This window comes from Rhinolophus ferrumequinum, chromosome 25 (assembly GCF_004115265.2).
Source record: "Rhinolophus ferrumequinum isolate MPI-CBG mRhiFer1 chromosome 25, mRhiFer1_v1.p, whole genome shotgun sequence".
Classification (NCBI taxonomy): Eukaryota; Metazoa; Chordata; class Mammalia; order Chiroptera; family Rhinolophidae; genus Rhinolophus; species Rhinolophus ferrumequinum.
In genome coordinates, this window is record NC_046308.1 from 8,413,618 (window position 1) to 8,438,714 (window position 25,097).

The 25,097-nt window shown below is 56.0% G+C and overlaps 1 protein-coding gene across 2 annotated transcripts in view; it reads right to left on the reverse strand.

The window, feature by feature from the left end:
* Positions 1–25,097, reverse strand: part of RBM19 (RNA binding motif protein 19) — a 136,053-nt gene that overhangs the window by 40,734 nt on the left and 70,222 nt on the right. For both annotated transcript variants that reach the window (XM_033098146.1, XM_033098147.1), the window contains exon 22: positions 8,948–9,053. In XM_033098146.1, coding sequence (XP_032954037.1) covers positions 8,948–9,053 — 106 coding nt within the window. The remainder of the gene's footprint in view (positions 1–8,947; positions 9,054–25,097) is intronic.

A 25,097-nucleotide genomic window follows, 5' to 3' on the forward strand; every position in this document is an offset into this window, starting at 1 on the left:
TCTCCCATCTCATTAGCGGGAAAGCTGAGGCACTGGCCAAGGTTTGGAGGCAGGTCAACTTCCTTCTTACTTTTCCTTTCAGCCTCTACACGTACTTTCTGTCTCTAGGTCTTCCAATTTCCACCCTGGCCTCGGAAAGCCTTGCTTCATCATGGCTGACTTGCTGGCGGCCCAGGGCAGGTCCTGCTCTCCTCACCGAGGCTGCAGCCAGGTACCCTCCCTGTGCCCTGCACACCCACCCGCAACACCTGCTTGTGTGCTGGACTCCCCGGCTCGACGGTGAGCATCGGCGGGAAAGCCTCTCTCCTCGCTACCCTGAGAGCAATGCCGAGGACAGAGCGTGCTCAGTGAATATTTGCAGAGCAAAGTCCTTCACTGTGGGTCTTGAAAATACTCTCCAGACTGGGAGGGACGGTGAGGCCGGTGCTGGCTGCAGGTGGAGGGTTGGCTTAGAGGTCTTGCCACGGTTTATTCACACCCTGCGACTCAGACCAGGAAGACGGCAGGGACAGGGGCACGTCTCATCCTCGACTGGCCATTGAGCGGACCCTCTACCTTTTGGTTTGGACCACAGTCTGGGGTCTGACAGACAGAGAGGGAGAAAAGATCCTGCCCTCCACACACGACTTTGGGACCTCGTGGAATGGAAACAGGCACCTATGCAACCAGCACACGACAAACCACCACTCACTCAGTTGGGTCAGTGCAGAAAGCTGAGATCCACAGGGGACTCTACGGGAGCAATGATTTGGCAAAGGGGAGCGTGCCGCTTAAGAGGAGACCCCTCCCAGAAATTTGGGGCCACTTGCTGTTACCATCTGATGGGCGAGCTGCCTATTTCTGCTCTTCCTCCGAGTTCCCCGTTTTCTGTGCTTTCCGAGCTGATACCCACGGAGACTGTAACACTGGGGCTCCCTGGCCTTCTGGTTTCTATTTAAGGTAAGCTGATGGGAGTCACGGGGGTGGGGACATTCCTTCCCCCACCCCCTCCCTCCAGGACTACAGCTCCTGCCTTGGCAGCGCCAGCTCTTAGCTTTCCCTCCAAGCATCTCTTTGGCCCCCCTCTATCGCTGGTCCCGAGAGCTTCACCATCCCTGGGGAGTGCCCGAGCCCCGTTTACCCCTCCATAAATCTCTCGTCATTCCAACCATCTGCGGACTGGGTTGTTTCCTGACGCAGATGGCTGCCCCAAGTCTCTGCCTTGACCCGGGGCAGATGGACTTCCCACTTTGGACAGCAGGCCTCGTGCCCTGGCCCTGCTCAGACAATCTGAGGCGACAAGGATTGCTCTGAGCAGCTAGCTGGAGTCCAGAGATACCCCCAACGTCTGCTTCTTTGGCTCGGGTGTCCCGGAATCACGCTTCTTTGATTTCCTCGGACCTAAGCCACCAGCTACGGGCACCGTGAGCCCTAGCCGCCTTTCCCCCACTCCCCTGGAAGAAAATCCGCGGAGCCGGAGTGGGGAGGGCAGCCACCGGCTAGACTGTGACCAGGCCCGGCGGCCATCTCTCCAGAACAGGGAAGGTACTGGGAGGCGGCCAGCAAGCGCTGGGCCTGACCTTTCCGCAGCTCTCCCTGGAGACAGGCCTCTTCCTTCTGGCAACAAAGCCCATTCGATACCCTTGGCAGGACTCCCGTCCCAAGGGCCATGGCTCTGGGCAGAGCCGAGGACGGCCTCCTGTCTGAAATTTCGAAGTCCAGGGCGCGCTCTCGGCCCCTTCTGCTCTGTGTCTTGCAGAGGGGGAGGGCTGCCTCTCCCGGCAGACGTCAACTCTCCCTGAGCACGGACACCGCCAACCTGTCCCAAGCCATCTGTGCCCCCATTGCCTGGGGAAAGTGTGACTTAAGCTGGCCAAGAGACCGAGCAAAGGGAACGGGAGCAGCAGGCCTGGCCGGGACTGTTGGGGGCTAACTTCTCTCTGCTGAGGTGGGCGAAGAACGGGGCCCTGTGACTCCTGGGAGGAGGGTCTGCCACCGCGGGATGTTTCACGTCTTCCCATGGGTGACGTCCTGTGCTCTGAGGGACAGATCCTTTTTGTCCGTGTCCCAACGCCCCAGAGTCCCACGTGCAAGTTCTCAGCAAACCCTGCGGCTACTTCTGGGCTCCACAGGGGAGGAGCTGATCTCCGCAGTAAGTGGGGCTCCCTGCACAACACTCCATCCCGGCACCCTGCTCTATTCCGAGTTACGATACCGGGAAGCTGAGTGAGGGTGTTTCTAAAAAAATCCCCAGGGCCCCGTTTCCAGGCTGTTGTGTCTAAAATCTTTCAGATGAATAGATTTCCATTATTTATCCATCCATTCATTTACTCAGCTCAATCCAATTCAACTTGACATCCACGGAGGACCTACTGTGAGCCAACCACCAAACTAGGGGACACGAAGGGGACACATCACCTCTGACTTCTGGGAGAGAACAAAGAGTCACCAGGGAAACTAGGCCAGTCCCATGTAGCCAAGGGTCAGAAGTGGTAAGGCAACGAGGTGGCGTGGCCTGGTAATGGCCTTGGGCTCCATAGTGGGGCACAAAGCGGGCACGTTACCTTTCCTTGGCACTTGTACCGACTGCCTGATCAACCCGAAAGGAGGCCAACTGGACCCTGTCTCCTCCCACTCTGACGTCACGGGGCTGCGCAGGCCGCAGTGCACAGTCAGCAGACAGGTACGTCATGGCACTGCTGATACGTGCTGATGAAGGATGTGTATCTGCTCGTCCGAGGAGGGTGGCTTGTCCTGATCCCCGGTTCCCAGCCCATAAACGTGCTGGCTGAGCCTGAGTCCTGGCCTTAAAATGCAAACACGTTTTCTTTTACCCCTGGGCTCTGATGACAGAAACTAGGCAAAACGCACAATTAAAACACGGGTGTGAGTGCATACATCAACACACAAGCCAGAACAGAGACATGGGGACAAAACCCCAAGTCCTGAATTTGCTTCCAGACAACATTTTGGGAGCCAGAGAACAACCAAGACCCAGCTTCGAACGGCAGCATGTCCGACCCATGGGGCCCAGAGCAGTCGGCTGCCACCACTCCCTTGGTGCTGGTGCCACGGCCTAGGTGAAGCCCTTTACACACACCAGTCCATCCCCTCCACTGGAGCTTCGCAATCGGGGCAAGGGGCGGCATTATTCCCCTTTGAGGGGATGAGTGACCTGGGGTCTGGGGACACGAAGTCCTTCGTCTGCGGTCACACAGCTGGAAGGAAGCAGCTGACTCCACAGGCCACACCGCTAACCACTGCGCAGCTGCCTGTCCATCACATGGGCTGCCCAGGGATGCCACGCCCCAGGGACTCCTCATTTCCACGGCCGATGTCCCCTTCAGACCCCGGCGGCACCCCCATAGGACCCTGTGGGCACTGCACGCTACTCCCTCCTTGCACTCAGTTAAGCAAACGTGTGTGCTGCACACACACTGCTGGTGATCGGATGGCGATCACTGTTTACTGCGCATGTAACACGGCCCATGGCTTCGCCTGGCTCGCTCCTCGTCACCTCTTTCCACCGCAGGTCTTGTTTCGGTGCATCCTGCAAGGTGAAGGCCACGGGTACAGAGAGGCCCAACGGGAGCCCGTCCAAAACGCCCACCCAGTGGCACCTGCACTGACATGGGCCCGGGGCCGTGTGTCCATCGCTCGCTCTGCCCCTCCTGGCTGCGTGCAGAAGTGAGGAATGAGAGGCGACAGGAATTGGTGCGGCCCTACCATTAAAGCTGCGGCTGTTTACCAGTGAGAACAGCGCTGCCTGCCAACGCCAGCCGCCATCACGTCTCCCTACTGCCGGCTCCCCCCAAGTGTTTATTTAAGCCAACACATTGCTCTGCTAATTGGATAACATTCCATGTGAAAATAGACCTTTTAAAACAAACAGCAGCGGCGGCAAATAAAAACAGCTGCAACTGCAGAAGTACAAAGGGGCGGCAGGCTGGGGGAAGGAAGAATTAAAGGCGCACGCAGGGGAAGAAGTTAACGTTCCAGTGTCCGGGCTGCACCCCTACCCTTCCATGCGGCCCTTCCCTTCTTCCTCCGTGACCAGCCTGATCTGGGTGAAGAGAGGAGAGGAGGCGGCGGCTTCTACATGGATCCCTGTGGCTATTGGTGGCCAATGGGGGTGGGCACACCTGGGGGGAACTCCAGGTCACCTGTCCAGGTAGAAGGCTGCTGTCTCTGAGGGGAGGCCGTCCTGTGGGCGGGGAGGGTTGGGAGGAGATAGAGTGGGCGCAGGTGGGGGACCAATCCTCCTCTGGGGCCCCGGAGGAGGTGCTTTCATCCCGGGCTTGTTCCCAAGAGATGTTTTAAGGAGCAACCTGTCCGTCTTCTTCCAAAACGTCGCTCGTTAGTGAGTGCTTTTTCTTTGGTGAGGTGTTGGGGCTGGGTGGTGGGTGTGGGGGAACGAGGAGGGGGCTGGCCCTCCGTTTCAGTGGATAAATGGATGCAGGGAGTGAGGAAGTCCTCAATAGCGGCTTTGGAGTCAGATGGACACAGGTGGTTTCCCAGCCCCGCCCAGCACTGGCTGTACGACCAGGTAAGTGACTTCATCCCTTTGAATCTCAGTTTTCCCGTTTGTCATGGGGCTTCCTGTTCCCTAGTCTCCTAGAGTCTCCGGAGGATTAGAAATTACCTACGCAAATGCCCAACACTGCCCCTGCCCCTGCCAAAGATGGGCTTTTAGAAGTTGATAGTTTTTATCAACGCAAAGATGCTGCCCATCCAGAAACATCACGGGACCCAGAGGGCCGTGTGGCGCCTGAAACACCGCGGACAGCCACGCACGTAAGTGCAGACCCAGGGCTCCCAGCAAGACCGCTGCATTCGGGATGTGTTCGACTCCTGGACTTCCTGTCTGCCCTCATCAACCTCTACCTACCCCCTACTTCTCTCCGCCTTTGAAAAATACGGGATCATCACACCTGGAGCTTTAGATAACCGGCACTTTTCCCAGGGAATGCCATTTTCTGCTTGGGACATTGGGGGCTGATAGGAGGTCCCAGGTTGGGAGAATATGCAGCTCAAGGAGCCTGTGACGAGGACAGACAGGTCCCACACCCGGTTCAGCGTTCCTACTGCAGAGCCAGGTCTCCCCTTGGTTCCTGGGGCTCAGCAGTGGCGGCAGAGGAAGCTTAGCAACTTGGAGACTCGGGAAGGCAGTTATGCAAACCTCCCGCCCGATTCCCGGGGCTGCTGCAGGTTGGGACGAGACAATGCGCGTGCGGTGTCCATGTCACGGACAAAGCCAGCACTGTGGGTCGCGGGAGCCTCTGGCTATTGTCATCAGTTGCCTAGTTACTCTGAGCTTGACCACAACAGCCTCCTCAGAGCCTCGTGCTAGGATTCTCTTCCCAGTTGCGGGGTGTGTGCTGGACCCCAACGGGCCTGCCAGATAACGGAGTTCCCGATGACGTGTGGGGTGGAGCGTGAGCATCACGGAGGAAGGTGGGAAGACTGAGCATCCCCGAGGGCAGGGGCACACAGATGGCACCTGCCTGGGGCCCAAGCAGAGACGGTGGTGCCGGGGGACTGACTGGGGCCGAATTCTCTCTTATGCCAGTTGGCCAAGAGGATGGGGAGATGCAGGAAAGAGCACTGTACTGGGAGCCAACGTACCTGGCTCCAATCTCAGCACCGGCCTTGCCCACAAACCATTCATTTCTCCATTGCTTTCCAGACTCAAGTTTCTACGACCAGCTTTTACTCCCTCCCTGCCGTTCTCCCCACGTCTGCCCAATCCCATTTATCTTTTCTCCCCCTTCTTCCTTCCTCCCCTCTGAGGACTGCTTGGGGCCCCCACAGGGGGCTTACAGCTCCAGGTTCAAGAAGCAGTTGCTTGTGCCAAAAGAGGGACCGACTTCTTCAGGGAGGGCACTGCGGTGAGAAATGGGAGTAAAGCCCTGCGTGAGGGAGGGGAGCGGGTCGGGGTGTCAGCGAGCCCTGGGAAGGTTTCCATAGGTGTCCTTCCCCAGAGCGCTCCCAGAGGAGGAGAGCCGCTTGGGGAAGCGAGAAACGAGGGGTCACGAAGGCGCCTCTGCCAGCCCTGGCAGTCCCACACATGCCTTCTGCAGAGGCAAAAAAAAAAAAAAAAAAAAAAAAAAAAAAAAGATCTGTTTTTACTCAATGTCTCCGTGCAGCATTGCTCACCCTCTTGTAACTCACGCCCACCCTCGAGCTAACTAGATATTTACAATATTCACGATTCTATTCACCAGGTTGCAGCGCGCACAGCTCTGTGGGTCAGGGGAGAGTGCTGAATGTTCCACTCGGAAGACAATCAAGTTCTTCAGACAGACAGGGAGAAGGAGAGGGAGAAGCAACACGCTTCTCGGGGAAGCGAAAAGAGCAAAGGGAGCTTTGCAGGGGAGAGATGCTCCCGGTGGGTTCAGACTTCGTGGAAGGCAGGCTTGTTTGGCGGCTGCGGGCACAAAGGGCCCTCGTCCCGACTGTGCACGTGGTGACAGCTGCTGGGATGGCGGGGCCACAAATCGCTCCGGAGCCAGGTCCCCGCCTGGTGGAGGCCAGGGGGTGGCGGGACAGTAAGAGCCAGTCTCGGTGGGCTGTGGGTTGGGTCCTCACTTGTCCTGGGTGCCCTGTCGCCTCCAGGAGCCCAGAATCGAAGACAGGGAAGGGTGGCGGGGAGGAGCCATCGACATAAATCACCAGGAGCTGTGCTGGCTTCAGAAATAACCCCTGCAGCCTGGTCCCCGTGTGGAGCGCAGGCCAGTGGGGCCTTCGTGCTGTCCTGTCTACCTGAGAACCCCGCTTCTGTTTGCATGACGGCTGTGTCCTGGCAGTGGGGTGCATGGGATTTCACGGCCGGCAGCCTGTGCCTGGTCTCAGCTTCTGGACCCTGAGAGCTGTCTCAATTCTGACGTCAGCCTCGGGGCTGGAGAGGCTGTATGTGGAAGGATGGCTTCCAGCTGAAGGAACTCGGACACCTTTTCTCCCTGCTCTTTCCCCATCTCGTCTACTTTTCAGGTCATCACCACTGTCACCACTATCTTCCTCATCACAGCCAACAGGTAGAGCTCACAGGGTCCAGGCCATAGGCTCTCCATGTCACCTCCTCCAAACCCCATGACCACTCATGAGGAAAATCCTACCACCATTTTGTAAGGGGGGAAACTGAGGCACACGGAAAGGAAGTTACTCGCCCAAGGTCACACAGCAGGCGAGTGGCAGTACAGGGTTCAAACTCCGTTATCTGGCCCCTGAGAGTCAAGCACACACCCCACACCTCGGGCTTCAAAGCTTGTGTTCTCACAGCTGGTAATAAGAGACATTTCTCAGGGGCAGGGACTGGGTGCCCCTCCGCTCTTCCCACTCATCATCTCACGGAGGAACCCTGATATCAAACAGCTGACAATCCTCCTGGCCCAACCCCCTCGGAAGCCCAGAGCTCAGTGGAACGGGGGAGACCACACTGTCCTATGTTGCTCTTCTCTCCGTCCGTGGACCAAGGGTCAGCCGGCTCTGAAGGGACCTGGGCTGCTGGAAACAAGGAGGACACTTGTGTGCCAGGACTGGTGCCAGGGTTTCATTGTACCATCTGGCTTCACCCTGTGACGTGGGACCTGTTATCATTCCTGTTTGACAGATGAGGAAACTGAGGCACAGGGTGTGGCTAGGAAAGCTGAGCTGCCAGTGGTGCTCTGGACGACTGTCCCCCCGGCTTCCTGCTGAACCAATGCAGGGACCCCCAAGGTGCCTGCCCTGCTGCTGAGTGCCAAGGCGGGGGGTGTTGCCGCACATGGGGTGCTGCCCCTGCTGTCACAATGGGAGGCGAGGGAAAGGCTGCCTGCCAGCCGAGAAGAAAGAGGAGCAGATGTCTGGACAGACGTGGCCACGTGTCAACAAAACAGGCACTTGAGCTCAAGACGCTGAGACAAAGGTGGCTGGCAAGGCTCCCTGAGGTCCTGCGGGCGCCCCCTCTGCCTGCGCGTGTTCCCAGGGCCCACAAAGGCCGCAGCTGTGTCCCTGAGATGTCACCTTTGGCTCCACCCACTGGGCCTCTGGCTAAAGGCTAGTAGTGGGTACCATCCCAACAAATACTCTGCTTGTCATTGGAGGTGGGATGAACGGAGAGGTTCCCAGCCGGTAGTGAGATCTGCCCGTCGCTTTATTGCACCCTCGAGGAAAGACGAGGCCGAGAGGGCCGAGATGCGGCCTGAAGGTACAGGCTTGTGGAGGGAGCCCATGATGACAGATGACAGCACCACTGCCCCCTCCTCTGGGTATTCTGACCTGGTGCTGTGAGGGCAGCGACCAGGGGCAAAGCCAGAACCCCAGTCCCACAGCCTCTGCCTCCACGCCTGCTACTGGGCTGGGCAAGGACCCAAGTCCGTATCCACTGTGAGAACCAGGCCCCAAATTCAGAGAGGCTGCTTTGCTTACAAAAATAACGGGTGTTGTATGTCTCCAGGGAGCCTGGAGGGATTCTGTACACAGCAGCACCTGCCTAGACCGTCCTCACCGGCAACCAGCACAAAACAGAAGCGCCCGTCCGCAGTGGGAAGGAGGAAGGGAAAGGCGTGTCCCCCAGGTCCCCCCTGGATGCCTCAGAGTCTCCTTGGCAAGCGCTGTCCCCTGAACCCCTGCGTCCTCCACACAGCAGCTCCTGAGCTACCGGCCTTGGGGAAGCTCACGATGGAGCCGCTTGCTGTCTGGCCCGGGAGGCCTGGGAAACCCACTTGCTTCCCCACTTTGTATCCCTGGTCCCTGCGTATGTGACGCGGGGAAGGCAGGAGGTCACAGAATTGCCCCTTCCTCCAAACACAAAACCCAGGGTTTATTCTTCCAAGGATGTTGTGCATATTAGCAGGGTCAGGGAGACAAAAAAAGAGACAGACCGCACGGGGGAGGCAACACACCCACGTCTGTTAAGAGCTTTGCAGCTTCTCTTACAAAGGGCCCAGACAGGGGAGCACGGGCGGGCGGGCGGGGATCCTGGCCTCACCTTCGCGTCCTGCTTGGTAAGGAAATCCACGAAGCCGAACCCTCTGTGCGAGCCTGTTCCAGTCATCTTCTTTGGCAGGCGGACAGTCTTCAGCTCCCCAAAGGTGCTAGGAGCAAACAGCAAAAACAGGGGAGTTTCAGAACTGATGTCAGCAAAGGGGGTGGGGGCAGGACCAATGCTCACACACTCATTCCTCCCCGTTAGACGACAGAAGTGCTGGCAGGGGCACATGTGCACGGGCGCGCACACACACACACGCACACGCACACGCGTGCGGCAGCTCCCGACCGGCCAGCACGTGCTCTGGGGTGTGAGCGGCCCTCTCCTCCAGGCCCAGGCCACCACACTGGGCACGGAGGGAAAGATCAGGTGGCAGAGCTGACTGGCAGTTCTCGGCTCTTCTCTGACAGGCCGGCACACTCGTTCTCCCCGGCCTGTGGGGGTAAATATGCAGCAGGGGGTGTCCGGCCTTGTACACGTATGGCCTGGCTGGGGCAGCGAGGGGCTGCTCATGTGTGCCAGCCAAGGCTCCGGACTTGGGGTCAGCGGGGTCTCCCCACCGGAATCTACCCCGTGGCGGAGCAGCAGGATGAGCCTGTTTTCCCAGGCCCGGGACCAGGGATGTATCGTCAGCGCGCTGCGCTTGCTCGAATGAGCGACGCCCTGTAAACCCCACTTTCCCCTCCCTCTGGTCTTCCGTTTTGCTATCTGCTAAGCCAGAGCAAGGCAAAGCTCTGGAGGAGGAAATGGCTTGGCTCCCCCAGACAGGGATCAAACAGGTACACACAGCCTGGGCCATCCCTGGGACCCTCCTCTCCCTCCCCCCGGACCCCTGTCCCCAGTAAACCTCAGAGGAATTCCCGGACAAAAGCATCGGCCTCCCTTGCTTTCCTGCCTTGCTCCTTCGCCCCGACCCCGTCCTCACATCCATTTATCAAATATATACATGCAAATCGCTGCCGATAAATATTTGATGTGCACGGCATCTGAAGAGAGGTATTATTTTATCTGAAAACCTACACATACGTGCGAGCGGCTGGGCGCACGCACATACGCCGATGGTCTAGGATGCTTCAGGGCCAGAGACTGATTGGGTAAAAAACACGGGAAAGGCCGTAAGCTCTCGTGAAATGATATAAGCTGAATCCGAGGTGTTAACCCACAGCCCTGCCAGCATGACCAGGCATCTACCAGCCCAATTTCTGAAGGCAGGACGGTGTGTAAATGCAGCATTATGAGTCCTCAAAATGAATCTGCACGTCTCCGCGGAGCTCTCCCCGGCAGCTCAGCTCCCCCCTCCTGGAGCCTCTGAGCAGGCGACAGAAACTGGGCTGCTGGTGAGAAGGCCAGCCTCCCAGGGAGGGGAGGGGCTGGAGAGGATGGGCAATAGAGCCCTGTCAGTCTTCCTGGCAGGTTTGGAGGGGGAGGTTTGGGGCCCAGAAGCTGGGCAGGTGGGGACAAGAAGATGAGGTGGCAGAGCTGCTTTCTCCCTGCAAACCCTGCTTTATTCTGCCACCTAAAGGCCAGCGCGCCCCATGACAGACACGCTGCCTCTTCCTCCATGGACGCCCCCAGCCTCTGCCAGGGCTGGCCTTAGGTAGGGAGGGCGGAGATGGCTGAGTTTCCTGGTAGCTGCCTTCAGATAAATGGTCCCTAGGCTCTAAGTTCTACAGAGAGCCATGGGACTGCAGGGAGGGTGCATCAGATGGCCCCCAGGGCTGAGGAGTCTGCAAGCATTCAGATCTGGTCCGAGCGAGCCCTCCTGTGTGCCCAGGCCACGCCAGGTACTGTACAGACACAATCACAGACAACTTACGGTGTGCTGGTCTCTCTACCCACTCTCCACCCCTGCCCCAGCCTCCGGCCTCTTTCTGGCCTCGGCTTCACCAGCGCTGGCCTGAGCGGCCTGTGCGGATCTGCCCTTGGCTGGGCTGGATGCCCTGCCGGCACTCAGGGCTCACTGTGGTGGTAGCTGTCTGCCTGCCCCTGGGGCTGGAACGCAGCTCTGCGAGTTCTGTTCTGTCAATCACGAGACCTGCAGCAAGGAGCCCAGGGTCTGGATCAGAGTGGACGCCTGACAGTATTTTTGGAATGAACCCACCAGAAAAGGGTAGCCGTGAAGGTAGGCGGGCCCACTGGTACGTTACACCTGTACTCAGATGAGAAGTACAGGAAACAGGCCATGGGGCACACACAGAAAGCACAAACGTTCATTATTAGTCTCACCACCCCCATTTTACAGATGAAGAAACTGAGGCTGAGGGTGGCAACAGTTATTGCCAGTAAGTGGCAGGGCCAGAATGTGAATTTGAGTATGTTTGACGTTAAGCTCTCTTTCTGTTGAACAATATTTGCCTCCCTTCACTTATCTGGAGGGGACTGGCTACTTTCTGGAATGGGGTCTCTTTCTTTCTGAGCTGCGCCCCACCTGGTGTGAAGCAGGAAGGCTGCATGTGGGGGTGGCTAGGAACGCCCTGCAAGATCTCCGAGGGGTCCAGTGACTTGCCCAAGACCCCAGGACGAGGGAGGCTGACTGAGTCCCGATTCCTTCCATCTGCCCCACGTGCAAACCTCTGCCTCTGCCCACGAGCTACAATCCTGTCGCTTGGTGATCTCCACGGCCTCTGCCCGGATTTCTTCTTAGCGCTGTCTAATTTCTGGTGAGCCAGCCTGTGTGTGTGTGTGTGTGCATGCGGGGGAGAGAGACAGAGAGGGAGGGAGGGAGACGGGGAGAGAGAAAGAGAGGGGGAGAGAGAGAGACAGAGAGAGAGACGGAGGGAGGGAGGGAAGGAGGGAGGCAAAGAGAGAGGTTAATTCCTCCTCCTCTGCAGTGCACTGCAAGCTGTGGATGCCCTGTGCATGGTAAGCAGCTAAGGGTCCGGAGAAAGGCGAGGAAAATAATTAAAAGGGGGAGCGGAAAGCTGATGAGGAGAAGGCTGAAGGAGCTGTGCTTATGTGGCCTGGAGAAGTGGCATTGGAAAGCTCAGCAGTGAGAGCCGTGATGCTCTGGACTCACGAGGAACCACAGGCCCGGGAAGGCAGAGCCGGGATCCTGCCCCAGGGAGCTGGGGGGCCGTGGGGAGGTCACAGCCCCCGTTTGGGGTTCCAGGCAGGCCCCTGGAGGGCGAATGACATGCTGTGTCCCAAGACCCTAGTAGCTTCCCAAATCCCATGATGCTTCAGCGGATCAGGGAAATGGTGACGGTGAGCTGTTTCCCCTTCCTTCCGAGAAGAGGACGAGAGAGAACGGGGCCTGCGGAGCAGCTGGGAGACTAGGGTTAGATCTTAGAAGGAACTTCCTGGTGCCTGTGAAGCCCCGAAATGAACAGCTAAGACTTCAAGACACTATCCTTGCTTCTGTCGAGCGTGCCTGCGACGGGCTAGGCCTTTTAAATGTATCGTTTCCAGGTGCAATCGCTGTGGGGCAGTGGCGGTACTGCCTGTTTTCACAAAGGAGAAAACCACGGGCCAGAGGGGCGAACTGACCCGCCCAGGTCCCACGGCCTGGGATTCCCACCCGGGCAAGCTTGCCCTCCTGGCTGAAACAATGCTGGGGAAGCGGAGGGCTTTGGTTCCTGTATGACCGTGTGCGATAATCCAAGGCTGATACTAATGATCTCTGAGAGATATAGAAAGAGAATTAAAATGGAAAAAAGAAAGGGGGTTGGGGGGAAAAATCGATGAAGTACCTTTAGCTCCTTGGAGATAAGCGATATATAAATACCAGCCATTATTAAGGTTCTTATCTGACAGCCAAGTCCAGGGAGCCATTCTTACGAGCGGCTTGGGAAGGAAGTTGTGCGTGAGCCCTAGTCAGCCGGGACCGAGGCTGCCACCTGGGTGAGCCTGGGCAGGGCCACCAAGGCCCAGAGAGGGAGGCAAATCACAGGGCACCCAGGAGCTCCCCACCGAGCCCAGACTCTGTGGCTTGGGGAAGGAGACGCGTACACTCCCCACTGTGTAGATAATAGAAACCACAAAATAGCAATTACTGTATCAGAAGCTGTGAATAAAGAGGACATAGCGGGCTTTTAAACATGGCCCTCCTTTCCTCCCCCACCACGCTCACACTTCAGTAACAAACTCACACCTCACTTTTCCAATTATTTCATTCACCTCGGGTTCACCAATTACTCCCCCGCGCCGAGGCCCACCCCCTCCGCCCCGCCAAGTGCGCATGACTGGTGGTGGATTTGTGGGCTTTCGACAACTGGAGTTTGTTGTCACGTTTCTAATTTCTTCTGAGGTGTGTGCAGGTGGGAGGGCGCGCGGGGGAGGAGGAGGTTGCGGGGGGCGGTGCCGGGGTGTTGAGACCGGCAAGCCAATTATAGGCAGCCCTCATAAACAAGTCTGGACATGCAAATTGTGTTTGCACACAGGCGTGAACGCAGAGCAGTCCCCGTGTGTGCCCTGTGTGCATGTGGGGGCCGCCTCTCTCGGGACAAGCTATGCGCCCGACCAGACCCCTGGATGGCAACCGCTCAGGGTCTTCGACTCTGCTAGGAAAAGGGATGAATCAGCCTCTCTCCTCCTCGAATGTCGTGATGGGCTCGGGGAGACGGAAGCGACAGGGAAGTTGAGGGGGAGACAGAGAGGACCCTCCAGAGATGCCCAGCTTGACAATTCTGCAGCTGCTCTGGTGCCTGGGTTTGGGGGCTTAATGAGCAGGCAGGGAGGCCAGCCTAACCAGCCAGCCCGCATGTGAATACCAAGTGGGGGTCGGGCACACCCTGAGGAGCCTAGGCCACTCTGCTCCCAGGACACAAATCCTTATCACTCTCCTATTTGGATCTGCGAAGGCAACTCGAGTCCCAGCAGAAGTGCCGAGTCATGTGGGAAGTCTGTTGGCACGACTTCTCTCCACCTGCACTCCAGGCATGGCTGACGGAAAAAAACATCAGCTGCCACCCAAGGGACTGAGAGCCAGAACAACAGTGTGGTCTGCACAAGACGAAGGGGTGGTTTTGTGATAAGAATAAACCACAGGCTTTTTGTTCCTTCTAGAGGTAAGGAAAAAAGGCTAAATCTCTTGGCATTAAAAAGCCTTTCAAATGTACCACGATTTCCCAACACCCACACAACATATCCGTCCATTCCCCAGGTGCTTCTTCAGTGCTCTGTGCCCTACAGCGTGTTAAGCATCTGCCGAGCGTGATCTCACGACAGCCTTAGGAGCTAGGCCCTGCCATTCCCATTATAGAGATGGAGAAAACTGAGGCTCAAAGAAGTCACCTGATTTCCCCAAGGTCACTCGGCGAGTCAACCTACCAAGGGGGTGAACTGGGCAAGGTGGCACAGATGGTGGGAGACGCCTGAGCTGGACTCAAAGAGGGCGGTTTGTCCCCAAGTCTCCGCGAGGCCCCTGTATGCAGGGTGCTGGGAGGGAGTCAAGGGCAGGACAGACATCAACCTTGTTCTCAGGGGACCTTCCCTCACCTGGTAGGGAAGAGTTGGCAGGCAGGCCGTGGGCCCCCCTCTGTCACAAGAGGACTCTGGGATAAAACCCCTTATCTGACCTGTGTAGGGGCTCCAGCTGAAGGCTTCTGACCTCTGCTCCCTGCTCTCCCCTCTGCGCCCACCATCCTAAAGGAGGGTCCACCCATGGACCCACGGAGTAGTTCCCTCTGGGTGAAAGATCACGGCAGGTTGGCAGCGGCTTTATCCAGTGTCCCGCCTCATGTCCCTCTTTGTTTACAGAGCCGCCATGTGACGGAGGTAAGGTGAATACATGACAGCCAGGCAAAGAGGGGGCCGGCTCGATGATTCACCAAGGGCCTGGGGCCTGGAGAGACAGACAGGCCGACTGGACAGATCCAGGCCTTCGTCCATGACGGGGGATTTCTGCAGTGGAGCTGGGTCGGCGACAGGACCCATCCCCCCAACCGCCCAGCTCTGCTATGTGTACACACTAAAGCCTGTGGTCACGGCAGCCTCGTCCAATCCTCCAACCTCCCAAGGGCCTTTCCTCCTATCCTGGAAGCCACCAACCTTCTGCCTGTGTCAGGACCGTTGAGCCTGCTCCTCCCATGACCTCCTTGCCTAGACAGTCCCACCATCGACTCCGTGGCATGCAGTCTCAGCTCAAACGCCACCTTCTCAAAGGGCCCTCAATGGTCACTCCATGCAGCCATGCTTCTTGACCCCATCGGCCACGCTCTGCCACATCGGGTCTCAAATGGCTGTTTACTTATTTGTCTCTCCCCCGTTCTGGAAACAGAAAGAACACTCCGAGACGGCAGGGCTCTTCGTGTCTGCAGAACCTAGGACCGTGCCTAGCACACAGAAAACACGCTGACCAGTCATTCGTCCACGCGCTCAGCATTGACTGAGTCCCCCGAGCGCCAGCCTCTATTCTTCACACAGTTACCTCCCGCGAGGCATCTGCTCTGGTGTCGGCACAGCCATGTTTGGGGGCAGGACATTCTGTGCCTGTCCTGAGGACGCTCTTTCAGGTACGACAAGCACACGTTACTACCAGAGTGTTTGGCCCTCAGGGTCAAAGCTCCTTCCCAAATACCCGCATCTGTTCCTTCAATGGCAGTGAATACATGACACCAGGCACATCGGGGGCCAGCTCCATGATTCACCAAGGGCCTGGGGCCTCGACAACAGGGTTCACCATTGTGCCCTGCTGAGCAGGAGAGAAAAGACATGGTTCCTTCTAGACAACCCTGGCCGAGATGCTGGCACGGGCGGGGGGTCTCGGTGGGCTGTTTCCACTGTCCCAGGAGGTCACGCTGCTGAGTGTGTATCAACTCTTGAGTCGAGCGGACCCTGCCCAAGGGGCGATGGCTTTGGGGAGAGGTTTAATGGTGGCGTAGTTGCTGCGGAGCTTCTTCCTCTTTTGTTCCCTCTTGCTCTCTTTTTAAAGAGTGCCTTTTAGACTGAACTTTTCCAATTACTCACGGCTCATCACGGGGAGAGCCGGCTGTAGAAAGGTTACCTTATCACCATCAGCGCAATGCTCCCTTTCATTTTTGCCTCTCAGAGGCTGAAAAATGACCTGGTTTCTAAGAAAGTGAGAGAAAAAGTGAGGGGGACAGCGTTTAGCTTTTCTCAATAGCCTTTCATGGGTCCTTTCAAGGCAAGTGTGACCCTCTCGTTTTCTGGATGAGGGATCTTGGGGAAGAACACTCAAATGGTATCTCTGAGTTGGTGGGGCCCGCGTTCCAGGCAGAACCCACAGACTCTCCTGAGAGGCTCTGGCGGAGGGGACCTGCACCGGCAGATGGAAGCTCCTGGCCTGGCCCTGCCCTCACTGTTGGGTGACGCTGGCTGAGTCGTTTTCAGGCTGGACTGAGAGAGGGAGAGAGAGAGGTGTGAAGGCATTCTGAGACGTGCCAGAGCTGGGTCCACAGAAGGGACAGGATGCTGACCCCCAAGTCAAGCTGAGGCAGGCAGATGAGGGAAGGGAGCCCAGGGAGCTGGGAACAAATGGCAGAAACGCTCCAGCTCTGTGTGGTTCCTCTACCTGCAGCGTCAGCGTCATCCGGGAGCTTGTCAGAAATGCAAAGTCTTCTCGGCCCTCCCAGTTCTCTGAATCTGAAGCTCGGGGCACTTGGGGAGGCTGGGGGCTGGGGTGGTGGGTACGAATTCAGCAATCCAGGTTGCAACAAGCCCTGCAGGGGAGCCAGTCTGCTTCAGGCTGAGGCCCACTGCTCCACCAGAGGGCGCAGCAGCCACGCAGCCCCAGTCTGGACGGCCAGTGGACATCTGGGCCCAGGGCCGGCAGATCTTTCTTCTAAAGAGGCCTGCAATCCAGATTCTTTTAAGAAATGAGACTTTAAGATACTGGTGACCAGGTCAAAACATTTTAACCACGGTGTCAACAAATACAACACATGCAAATACAACACACGCAGCCGGTGTGGCACCTCCACATTCGCCTTTCATTCTGATTTGGTTCTAAGAGATTAGAAGGCTCCTCCGCTTCCAAAATGATGGAATCCCCCTTACCTCCTCACTACCCGAGATTGGGCCTCTCGGCCCTCTCCCCCGACCCCCTGCAGCCTGCTTCCTCCTCGGCTGCTAGTATTCACATAACGTGGGTTTCTCAGCAACCTGAAGACAGACAGGGTCTTGCCACCACGGTTTGCCCCCCAGCCCCTACTCCAGGCGTGGACCCATTTGTGGGGACACAGGCACTGAATGCACGGCCCTCAGCTCCTCCAGGACCCAGACCTAGCTCTGAGGCATGGCAGTAATCTTGACGTGCCTTGTCCTTCAGGGACTACGCGCCTTGCATTCACGCCACAACTACTTCCCGAGCACGTCCCGTGTGCTGGTACAGAGCTTTGTGCTGGGAAAGAAAAGCAACCAGACACGCTCTGGCCTCTATGGGGCACAGCCTCTTTTTCGATGATTGTAAGCTGGTGGCTTTCAAGTTTTTCCCCTGGGGTTGGGGCACATCCTCAGTAAAATAGTTTTGGGCGTTCGTCCCCAATATATGTACACTTGTCAGTTACATATGACGGCTATAAGCACCACTGTTTCTCTGTGTGTGTTCATCTTTAAATATTTAAAAATTAGAAAATTTAACAGGATGATCTAAAGCACAAACAGAGACGGCATTGCTAGGAGTTTCCTCCTGCCCCCCCACCCCTACTGGTTGTCACAGGCACTTTTTGGAGGCCCCCACTCTGAGAGCACTCCACGGGCCAGGCACTGTTCTCAGCGTGTTCCACGTATAACGTCACGCCACCTTCAGCAATCCTGTGAGGCAGGGATGATGCATCTAGTCTACATGTGGAGAAACTGAGGCACAGGCTGCTTAAGGGATTTGCCAAAACAGCGCCAGGACTCACACCTGGGACTGATGAAGTCCTAAAGCTTGTGCCCTTAAACGTGGCTCGGTACCAGAGGGGGCGCATCTGCGTGGGGCTGAAGGACTGAAGAAGCAACTTCGGGATGAACACTGTCTGCTGGACCGGAGTGTAGTCCTCAGGCAGAAAATGTCATAAAAATAGTTTTTAACACACTAGGGAACTTTTCAAAAAAACAGTATTTCTCAAACTTGTCCTGAAAGGTGTTCATAGATATTTTGTGTAAAAAGGCTTCTGGGATGAAATAAGTTTGGGAGACAGCTAAAGAGATCAGTGAGCTTCTCTGCTGCACACCTTGTCAGTGCCTTTAAGATATTAGGAGCACAGAGTATCTATCTGGAACAGTAAGAAAGAAGACACAATGTTTCTCAAACTCATCGGACCACAGAACCTTTCTTCCCCAAATAAGAAAACCTATTACCATCTCTCAGGACGCTGGTTTTCCACGGAACACAGTTGGGGAATACAATTTGGGAGATGAAAAAGAAATAAGGTTGTCGTCATGGAAGGCCTGAGCACACACAGTAAGGGGAAAGGCCGTTGCCTTTAACACTCAGGTGAAACTTGTATATGTCCGGTGACTACGCAGTGGGGAACTGCTACAGACAGAGTCTAGTTTTGACACTGAGGGACCAAGTCATAGCATCACTGAAAGAACCTAAGTTTGGAGTTAGACCTGGGTTCCGATCCCAGACCTGCACCCCATCTCACTTTTCTGTCCCCCGTAAAATGGGCACAATCACCGCCCACCCCACCCATACAAGGCTGCTGAGTCCATGGTTCCTGGCATCTATCAGGAACGAAGAAACGGAAGCCGTCGTTAGTAATCCCTTGCCCACTGAAAGGATTTGTATTGGTGACATGCAATTCACAGCCCCCGGCTCCCCAAGCCCTTATGGAGTTTCAGGTGGAAGCTGAGAAGGAGCAGGCTGGCCAGTCAGGCCCCTCCTGGTGGACCCCAGGGCTTTCCAGCAAACAGCTGAGACGGGAGGGCCGGATGTGGCTTTGTGATTCCTGGAGCCCTGAAAAAAGACGCAGTTCTCCATCTTACCCACACGCCCTACTACTTTTACAAGATAATTGGAAGAAATTGTCCCCGAGGAGGCATCCGTCAGCCAGACCCAGGCACCTCTCGTTCCTTGGGCCAAGTGAGACCACTGGAACAGCTCGTGTCCCTCTTCCTTTTAAAAGGAGAGGATCGAGATGCAACCTCTGGCCCGGGGCACGCATTCTGGTCAGTTCCACGCCTCTGCTGGAGCGAGTTAATGAAACACACAGCGGACGCTCTCCCTCACTTTCTCCCCCTCCGGTCTTCAGCTGCCTCAAGTATAGCTAATCCCATTACAAGAAAATAAAGTGGATAATTCAGGCTAATGAAATCGTTACAAGAATGTGGCCAGCCAGTGGTGGACATTCAGAACCAATTTAACACCCTTTGGTGCTGTTATCCTCAGTACAGGAAACGTTTGAGAGGAAGGAAAAAATTAAAAAGAAAAAAAACAAAAAACCCCAAACCAGCCTCTTTCTTGTTAGCTTAAATCTGGTTAAAGAATTAATCTGCCACGTATCTTGCTTATTTCTATTATCTCCATGAGGCCCGAAAGCTCCACGGTAACTCCAGAAAATATGAAGGAGGTGGAGAAGATCCAGGAAGTCACCAAGTGTGGTTAGACTTGTGTACACACAATACTTTTTGCTTTGCCCATGTCTGCGGCCATTCCGAGGAGGACCATTCCGAGGTGAACTCCTACGTCCCCACGTAACCACCAAATCCAGAAACCTGACCGTGGATTAAAACACCTATTCCTGGCGTTTCTCCAGGGCAGGAGAAGGTGGGATGAGCAAACAGGGCAGGCAGCTGGCCCGTCCCAGGCTGGGCTCGGGGTGCTGAGGAGGAAGACACCACTGGCCCGTACGCGCCCATGCCACTGGCTGCAGGTCACAGCCAGGCCTTCTGCGAAGGCTGAATGAAGGATGGCTACCCCATTCCTCAGCACCGGCTACCTCCCTTCAGTGCCCACTCCCCAGCCACGTGTGCTACACGCAGAAAGGGCCGTCACTCTCATTTCTTTTGGACCCATTTCAACACTCAGAACCTGAATGAGGACTGCACATCACGAATCCAGACGATCTCCAGTTGGTTCTCACCAGCCTTACCATGCTCTCCCAAATGAGTCACAGCCTAACTCCTCAAGCTAAGGGCACCAGTCTCCCGGTGATCCAGAGCCTGCTAACTAGGGGACGTGGAGGGTAGCTGGACGAGAATAAGATCTGAAGGGAGAAGAGAAGCAAGGTCTTACTAATACGAGGAGAACTGTTGAGCTTGTAGGGTTTTGTAGGGACCCTCAGGAGCACATGTGGGTAGACAGGGAATTAGAAAACCCCCATTGATGCCCCCCCGCCCCGCCAAGCAGCAGGCCACAGTCACCTACACCACCTCCCACCTGCTGAGCCAGTGGGATGCACCTTGGGGGTATTTGATATTGACAACACGGCAGCTTGTTGCTGGGGGTGCCCCAGTGTGCATGCCGGCCTCACGGCCACTGGGCCCCAAGTCTTCTGACCTCTCTGGAGAAGCGCCAGGTAGCATCTCAACACCCAGACAAGTCCACGTGGTGCCCCGATGGCATCTCTAGGAAAGGGGTGAGAGGGTGGCAGGAGCCCTCTTGGGAGCACAGATGGGATGCGAGTCAATGCCAACACTGGGGGTCTGAGGATGGGACTCGAGGGACAGGGGTTCAGAGCAAAGCAAGTTACATGCCGTCAGCAGCAGGCGGGCTCGTGGCCCACGACACTCCAGATGAGCAGGTGTGGCTCACTCATCCAGAATCAGAGAATCCAGAAGGAAGAAAAGTATCCCCCTGGCAAACAGGACGACGCCACGAAGACCACACATTAAGCTTCTTTCTGCCTGTCACCTAGGGGGACGTCCTTCACCTCACCCTCTCACTCACCGAGAGCCTACTTTTATTTTACAAACTTGCTTAACTAATCTCTCATCCCAGAGCAGCTAAGAAGGGCAAAAGGGGTTAACAGGGGCAGGTTCCTAAAAGCCCTCAAGGAATGATAAGTGAGTCATGCATTAGACCAGGGGGCATTGCACACTTGTCTGTAAAGGGCTAGATAGTAAACATTTTTGGATTTACAACTACTTAACCCTGTCGCTCTAGCAAGAAAGCAGCCATAGACAATATGTATTAGGTTGGTGCAAAAGTAATTGCGGTTTAAAAGGTTAAATCACAAAAACCGCAGTTACTTTTGCACCAACCTAATAAATGAGAAGGCATGGTTGTGCGCTAATAAAACTTTATTTACACAAATAAGGAGCTGGCACAGGAGCCTTAGTTTGCTGACTTCTGCACTGGCTCAAAAAACCCAAACGTGGTACTCCAGTAACTGGGAAGGAAAAGCAGCGCGCCCGGGACTATCAGGTGCAGGGGCCATGAGCAGACCGACGTGGACACTCCCATGGATCGGCGCCCTTGTACTGCAGCCTGGGCTCAGCGTCCTTGGCACAGGGAGGAACAGGCACTGTGCATTTTAGAAAGACTTCCACCGCGTGGTCAACATTTTCAGAGAGGACTGGTGCGTAACGGCATAAGGTGGCAAAGTCACTTCGTGGGGAAAGCCCTCATGCCTCAGTGGTGCGGGTGACAGGCTGAGTTATTGTGTGTTTGCACCTAGTGGTGAGTGCCAGGTCCCACAGAGCCAAGAACCATACCTCTTGCCACCAGCCTAGAGACCTGCTCAGCACCGAGGCAAAGATATGGACCCATAACCCTAGCTGCTGCCCCACGAAGCAGCAAGACAGGAGAAGGATGCCAGGGTGAAGGCCTTCCTACCCAGCCTGCCTACCTGCAAAGGCCTGGCATTTGCTTTCCCTGCTTCGTTCCTCCCTCAGCATCATCGACTTTACATCCTACAGTGCGTTTCGTTCTGTTGGCTACCGACCGTCTCCCCTGCTGGACGACTGAGTGGTCAGCACCCAGGACAGCGCCCACGGCGCCCAGCGTGCCGGTTGGCTGATTGCTGACTGACTGAGTTAAGAATGGATGCGTGTCTTTCCCTCACTGTTCTGTTTCTGGTCCCTCTCATGACGCAGGTCCTTGACACCAGAAACAGGAAGCAGAGGTGGGGAGGGGACCAGCGTTTGCTGAGCGCCTACCACATGCCGGACTCGGCACCGGACGCTCTATGTTGTTGGCCAAGAGCAACCCTGAGGGTGGCAGCTCCCCAAGGTCCCTGTGACACCCAGGGGAGGTCTGTCTAAGCTCGCAGGGCTTTCATCCAGGGCTGTCTGACTGTGGACTCTGCCGAGACTTTCTCCTTTGCCGAGCTACGCCCCACTCTGGGCAGAGTAACCCACTTCTGCCCTTGAACTCACTGTCTCAGGTTCCCGCTGGAGCCTCAGAGACACTGGGAAGCTTTCAGGCAAATGATGCAGGAAGCAGAAAAAGAGCCGAGGAGATGATGACAAATGTGGAGGGGCAGCTTCTCGGCATTCTGGAGGCTTCTGACACGTGCCATTAGGAGGGCACTCCATACCCCACACAGCATTAGAAAGCCAATACGGATGCTCTCCATTCCCTGGCAAGAGTCCCAAGCATCCATTCGACATGATCATGGTTGGGAAGAGGCAGAGAGCGTGGTTGCTGTGTCTCCCTGGGTGGACTCACCCTGGCACGTCACAGCTGGGAGGTGACCACTTCTTTGGTCCAATGGGGTTAGGACTGGGGTGTGCCTCTCATAACCAAACAGCCTCAACACCTGAGTTTCCCAAGAAAGCCAGGCCTAGCGTCATCGGGGGATGACAGCGGAGACACCTCAAGTCCACAGCACAGGCCTTTGATGAGGGAGCCGTCCGAGGGGCATGCCGGAGACAGGGCTCGGAGGAGCGGTGATGCACGCTGCTGAGCCTGCCAGCGTGTGTGTGTGTGTGTGCCATTCACCCCGGCAGGGACAAATATTATTTTTAAAGGTCTGGGAATGAAAACAACAATAAAACAACTCGAGCTCAGGATGGCTGGTGAGTTTTAAGATGCAGGGAGAGGTGAAAATGGACTTGTGAGGGGTACCATTTGTTTGGGGCCGAATAAACCAACACAGAGCATGATTCAAATGCAGAAGAGGAAGAGGATGAGTAGAATCGGATGGTCCATCAGAAGGGGACACTCAAAGGGGTGAAATGTGGGCCGTGTGTGGCCTGGAGTCTGGGACAAAGAGAAATGGGCTGAGGGCAGGTGCCGGGTGGCTACAGGAAAAGGAGAGGAAGCGAGTCTGAGGTGTGGGAATGTGAGAGCAGGTGGGACCTGCCGTGGGGGATTTCGGGGTGTGTGGGTGGGGAGGGCTCTTTCCATGATAAGAAACCCAGGGAGGATTTGGGGTGTGGGAAAACCAAGGTGCCCCAGGCAGAGGTGAAGAGAAAGGGGAGAAAAATCAGCAGTCAGAGGGAAAGGAGGCCCCTTCTGCAACAAACACTGTTTATCTCACCAGCGAGTTAAAGAGCATCATTTGCAAAGTTCGCGCAGAGGGAAAGTAAATTATCGTGTCTCTGGCGATGCACAAAGCCCTCGACGTGCTTTATCTCCCCGCTCCCCCTCGGTGCACAGAAGAGGAGCTGCGTGTGTGACTCTCGCCACCCTTCCCCATCCTCATCTCCCCGACTCTGTTCCATTTGGAAGACGAGGAAGTGTGGCCACAGCTTTTCCTGAGGCAGCAGGCCTGTGGTGATGTGCCCCTTGGGGTGGGTGGGGTGAGGAATTATTGTTGGAGAAAAACCATCGGAGGTTTTCACGCCCTTGTGAGGCAGGGTGGGAGATAATTAAAACCAGACTTGGTTTCTCTGGTGAGAGTCACACTCCCGGTGGACCAGAAACCCCATCCGGATCAGATGGGAGTTTCCCCACCCCTGGTGGGTGCCGCTCCTCCAACGGCTAGGATGAGTTCGCAAGTCAGGAGGGGTTGATGGCATAGGAGTTACAAGCACGGGGGTCAAGCTGGCTCTTCCATTCTCGGCCTCAGCTTGCTCATCTGTCAAGTGGGTTAAGGGCCTCCTGCTCAGCAGAGTTGTGGTGAGGATTCAATGAGATAATATGTGTGAAGCATTTCACACAAGGTTGGGCCTTTGTGAGCACTCACCGAGAAGCAAAATGAATGAGTAAAGGAGCAGATGACAGATGAGCAAGAGAGATCATGCAAGTCAGGTAAGGATAACCCTCCCAAGGGAAGTGTCCTGGTGTTTACGTTCTTACTTGTCCCCAGAGCCAGTGGTGAGGGGTCCTGAGCCAGGACCAGACTCCCGCGTTACAGATGAGGGAAGACGGAGATGCCCGCCCCTGCCAACCTTCAAAATGCCATTGGCAGAGGTGGGACTGGAAGCCCACAGACTGAGTCCCATGCCCCAGTGGGCTGCCCGAGGCCATGAGGGTGCTCTGTCTGTCTCACCCTCACCAACTTGATACAGAGAGGATCCGCTTGGGTGTGCGTTGCACGCTGGGATTCTGGGGGGTGCTTTCACTAGAAGCAATGTTTCTCCGTTGCGGGAAGAAACCCCCTCTGCTACACCAGTGACCATCAGTGTGTTCCAGGGACATTACTGAAGGCATGTTGGGGGGTGGGGTCAGTTAGAGTCACAGTGCCATCACCTGCTCTCCAAGTATCCATGGCTCTCGCACACCTCCCAGCCTCTGTAGGCAGGGAAAGACACCAGATCTGACCTATGAAGTGTCCAGCTCTCTTCCCTGCCAAGGAGAAACCTGACACTACATGATGAGAAGGTGGAGCCTCCCTCTGCCTGGGGCCCTGAGAGAGTATGTGGAGCAGAGGACCCCCGCCCCGCCACACACGTACATACTAGATGTGCACATAAACCGGGGTTGTGTTTAGCTGCAAGGATTCTGGGGCTAAGTTGTTACTGCAGCACATTAAACCTATCCTGACTCACAGAGCTATCAAAGAGGAAGTGTTTAGGGGAGGAACTGAGAGCATCAGTGAGAGCAGCTGAAACGCAGAAGGACAGACGCTCAAGACCAGCGGCCCCTGGGATGACAGCTCAAGGAGACTGGTCTTCAGAATCCAAGTCTGGTTTGGACCTCCATGCAGTTCTGCAGCACCTTACCAGGTGTCTGGAAGGCACGGCCTCGTGAGTCCCAGCACCTGCTCTCTCGTCACTGGTCCTTTAGCACTAGACGGCTATTCCTATTTTAAACGATAATGAGGAAAAGTGACTGGTTCTTTTAGACCAGGGGTGGTAAGCCAGGGCCCGTGGGCCAAACAGGGCCTTCTACCATTTGGGTAAATGCAGTTTTCCTGGGACACAGCTGTGCCCA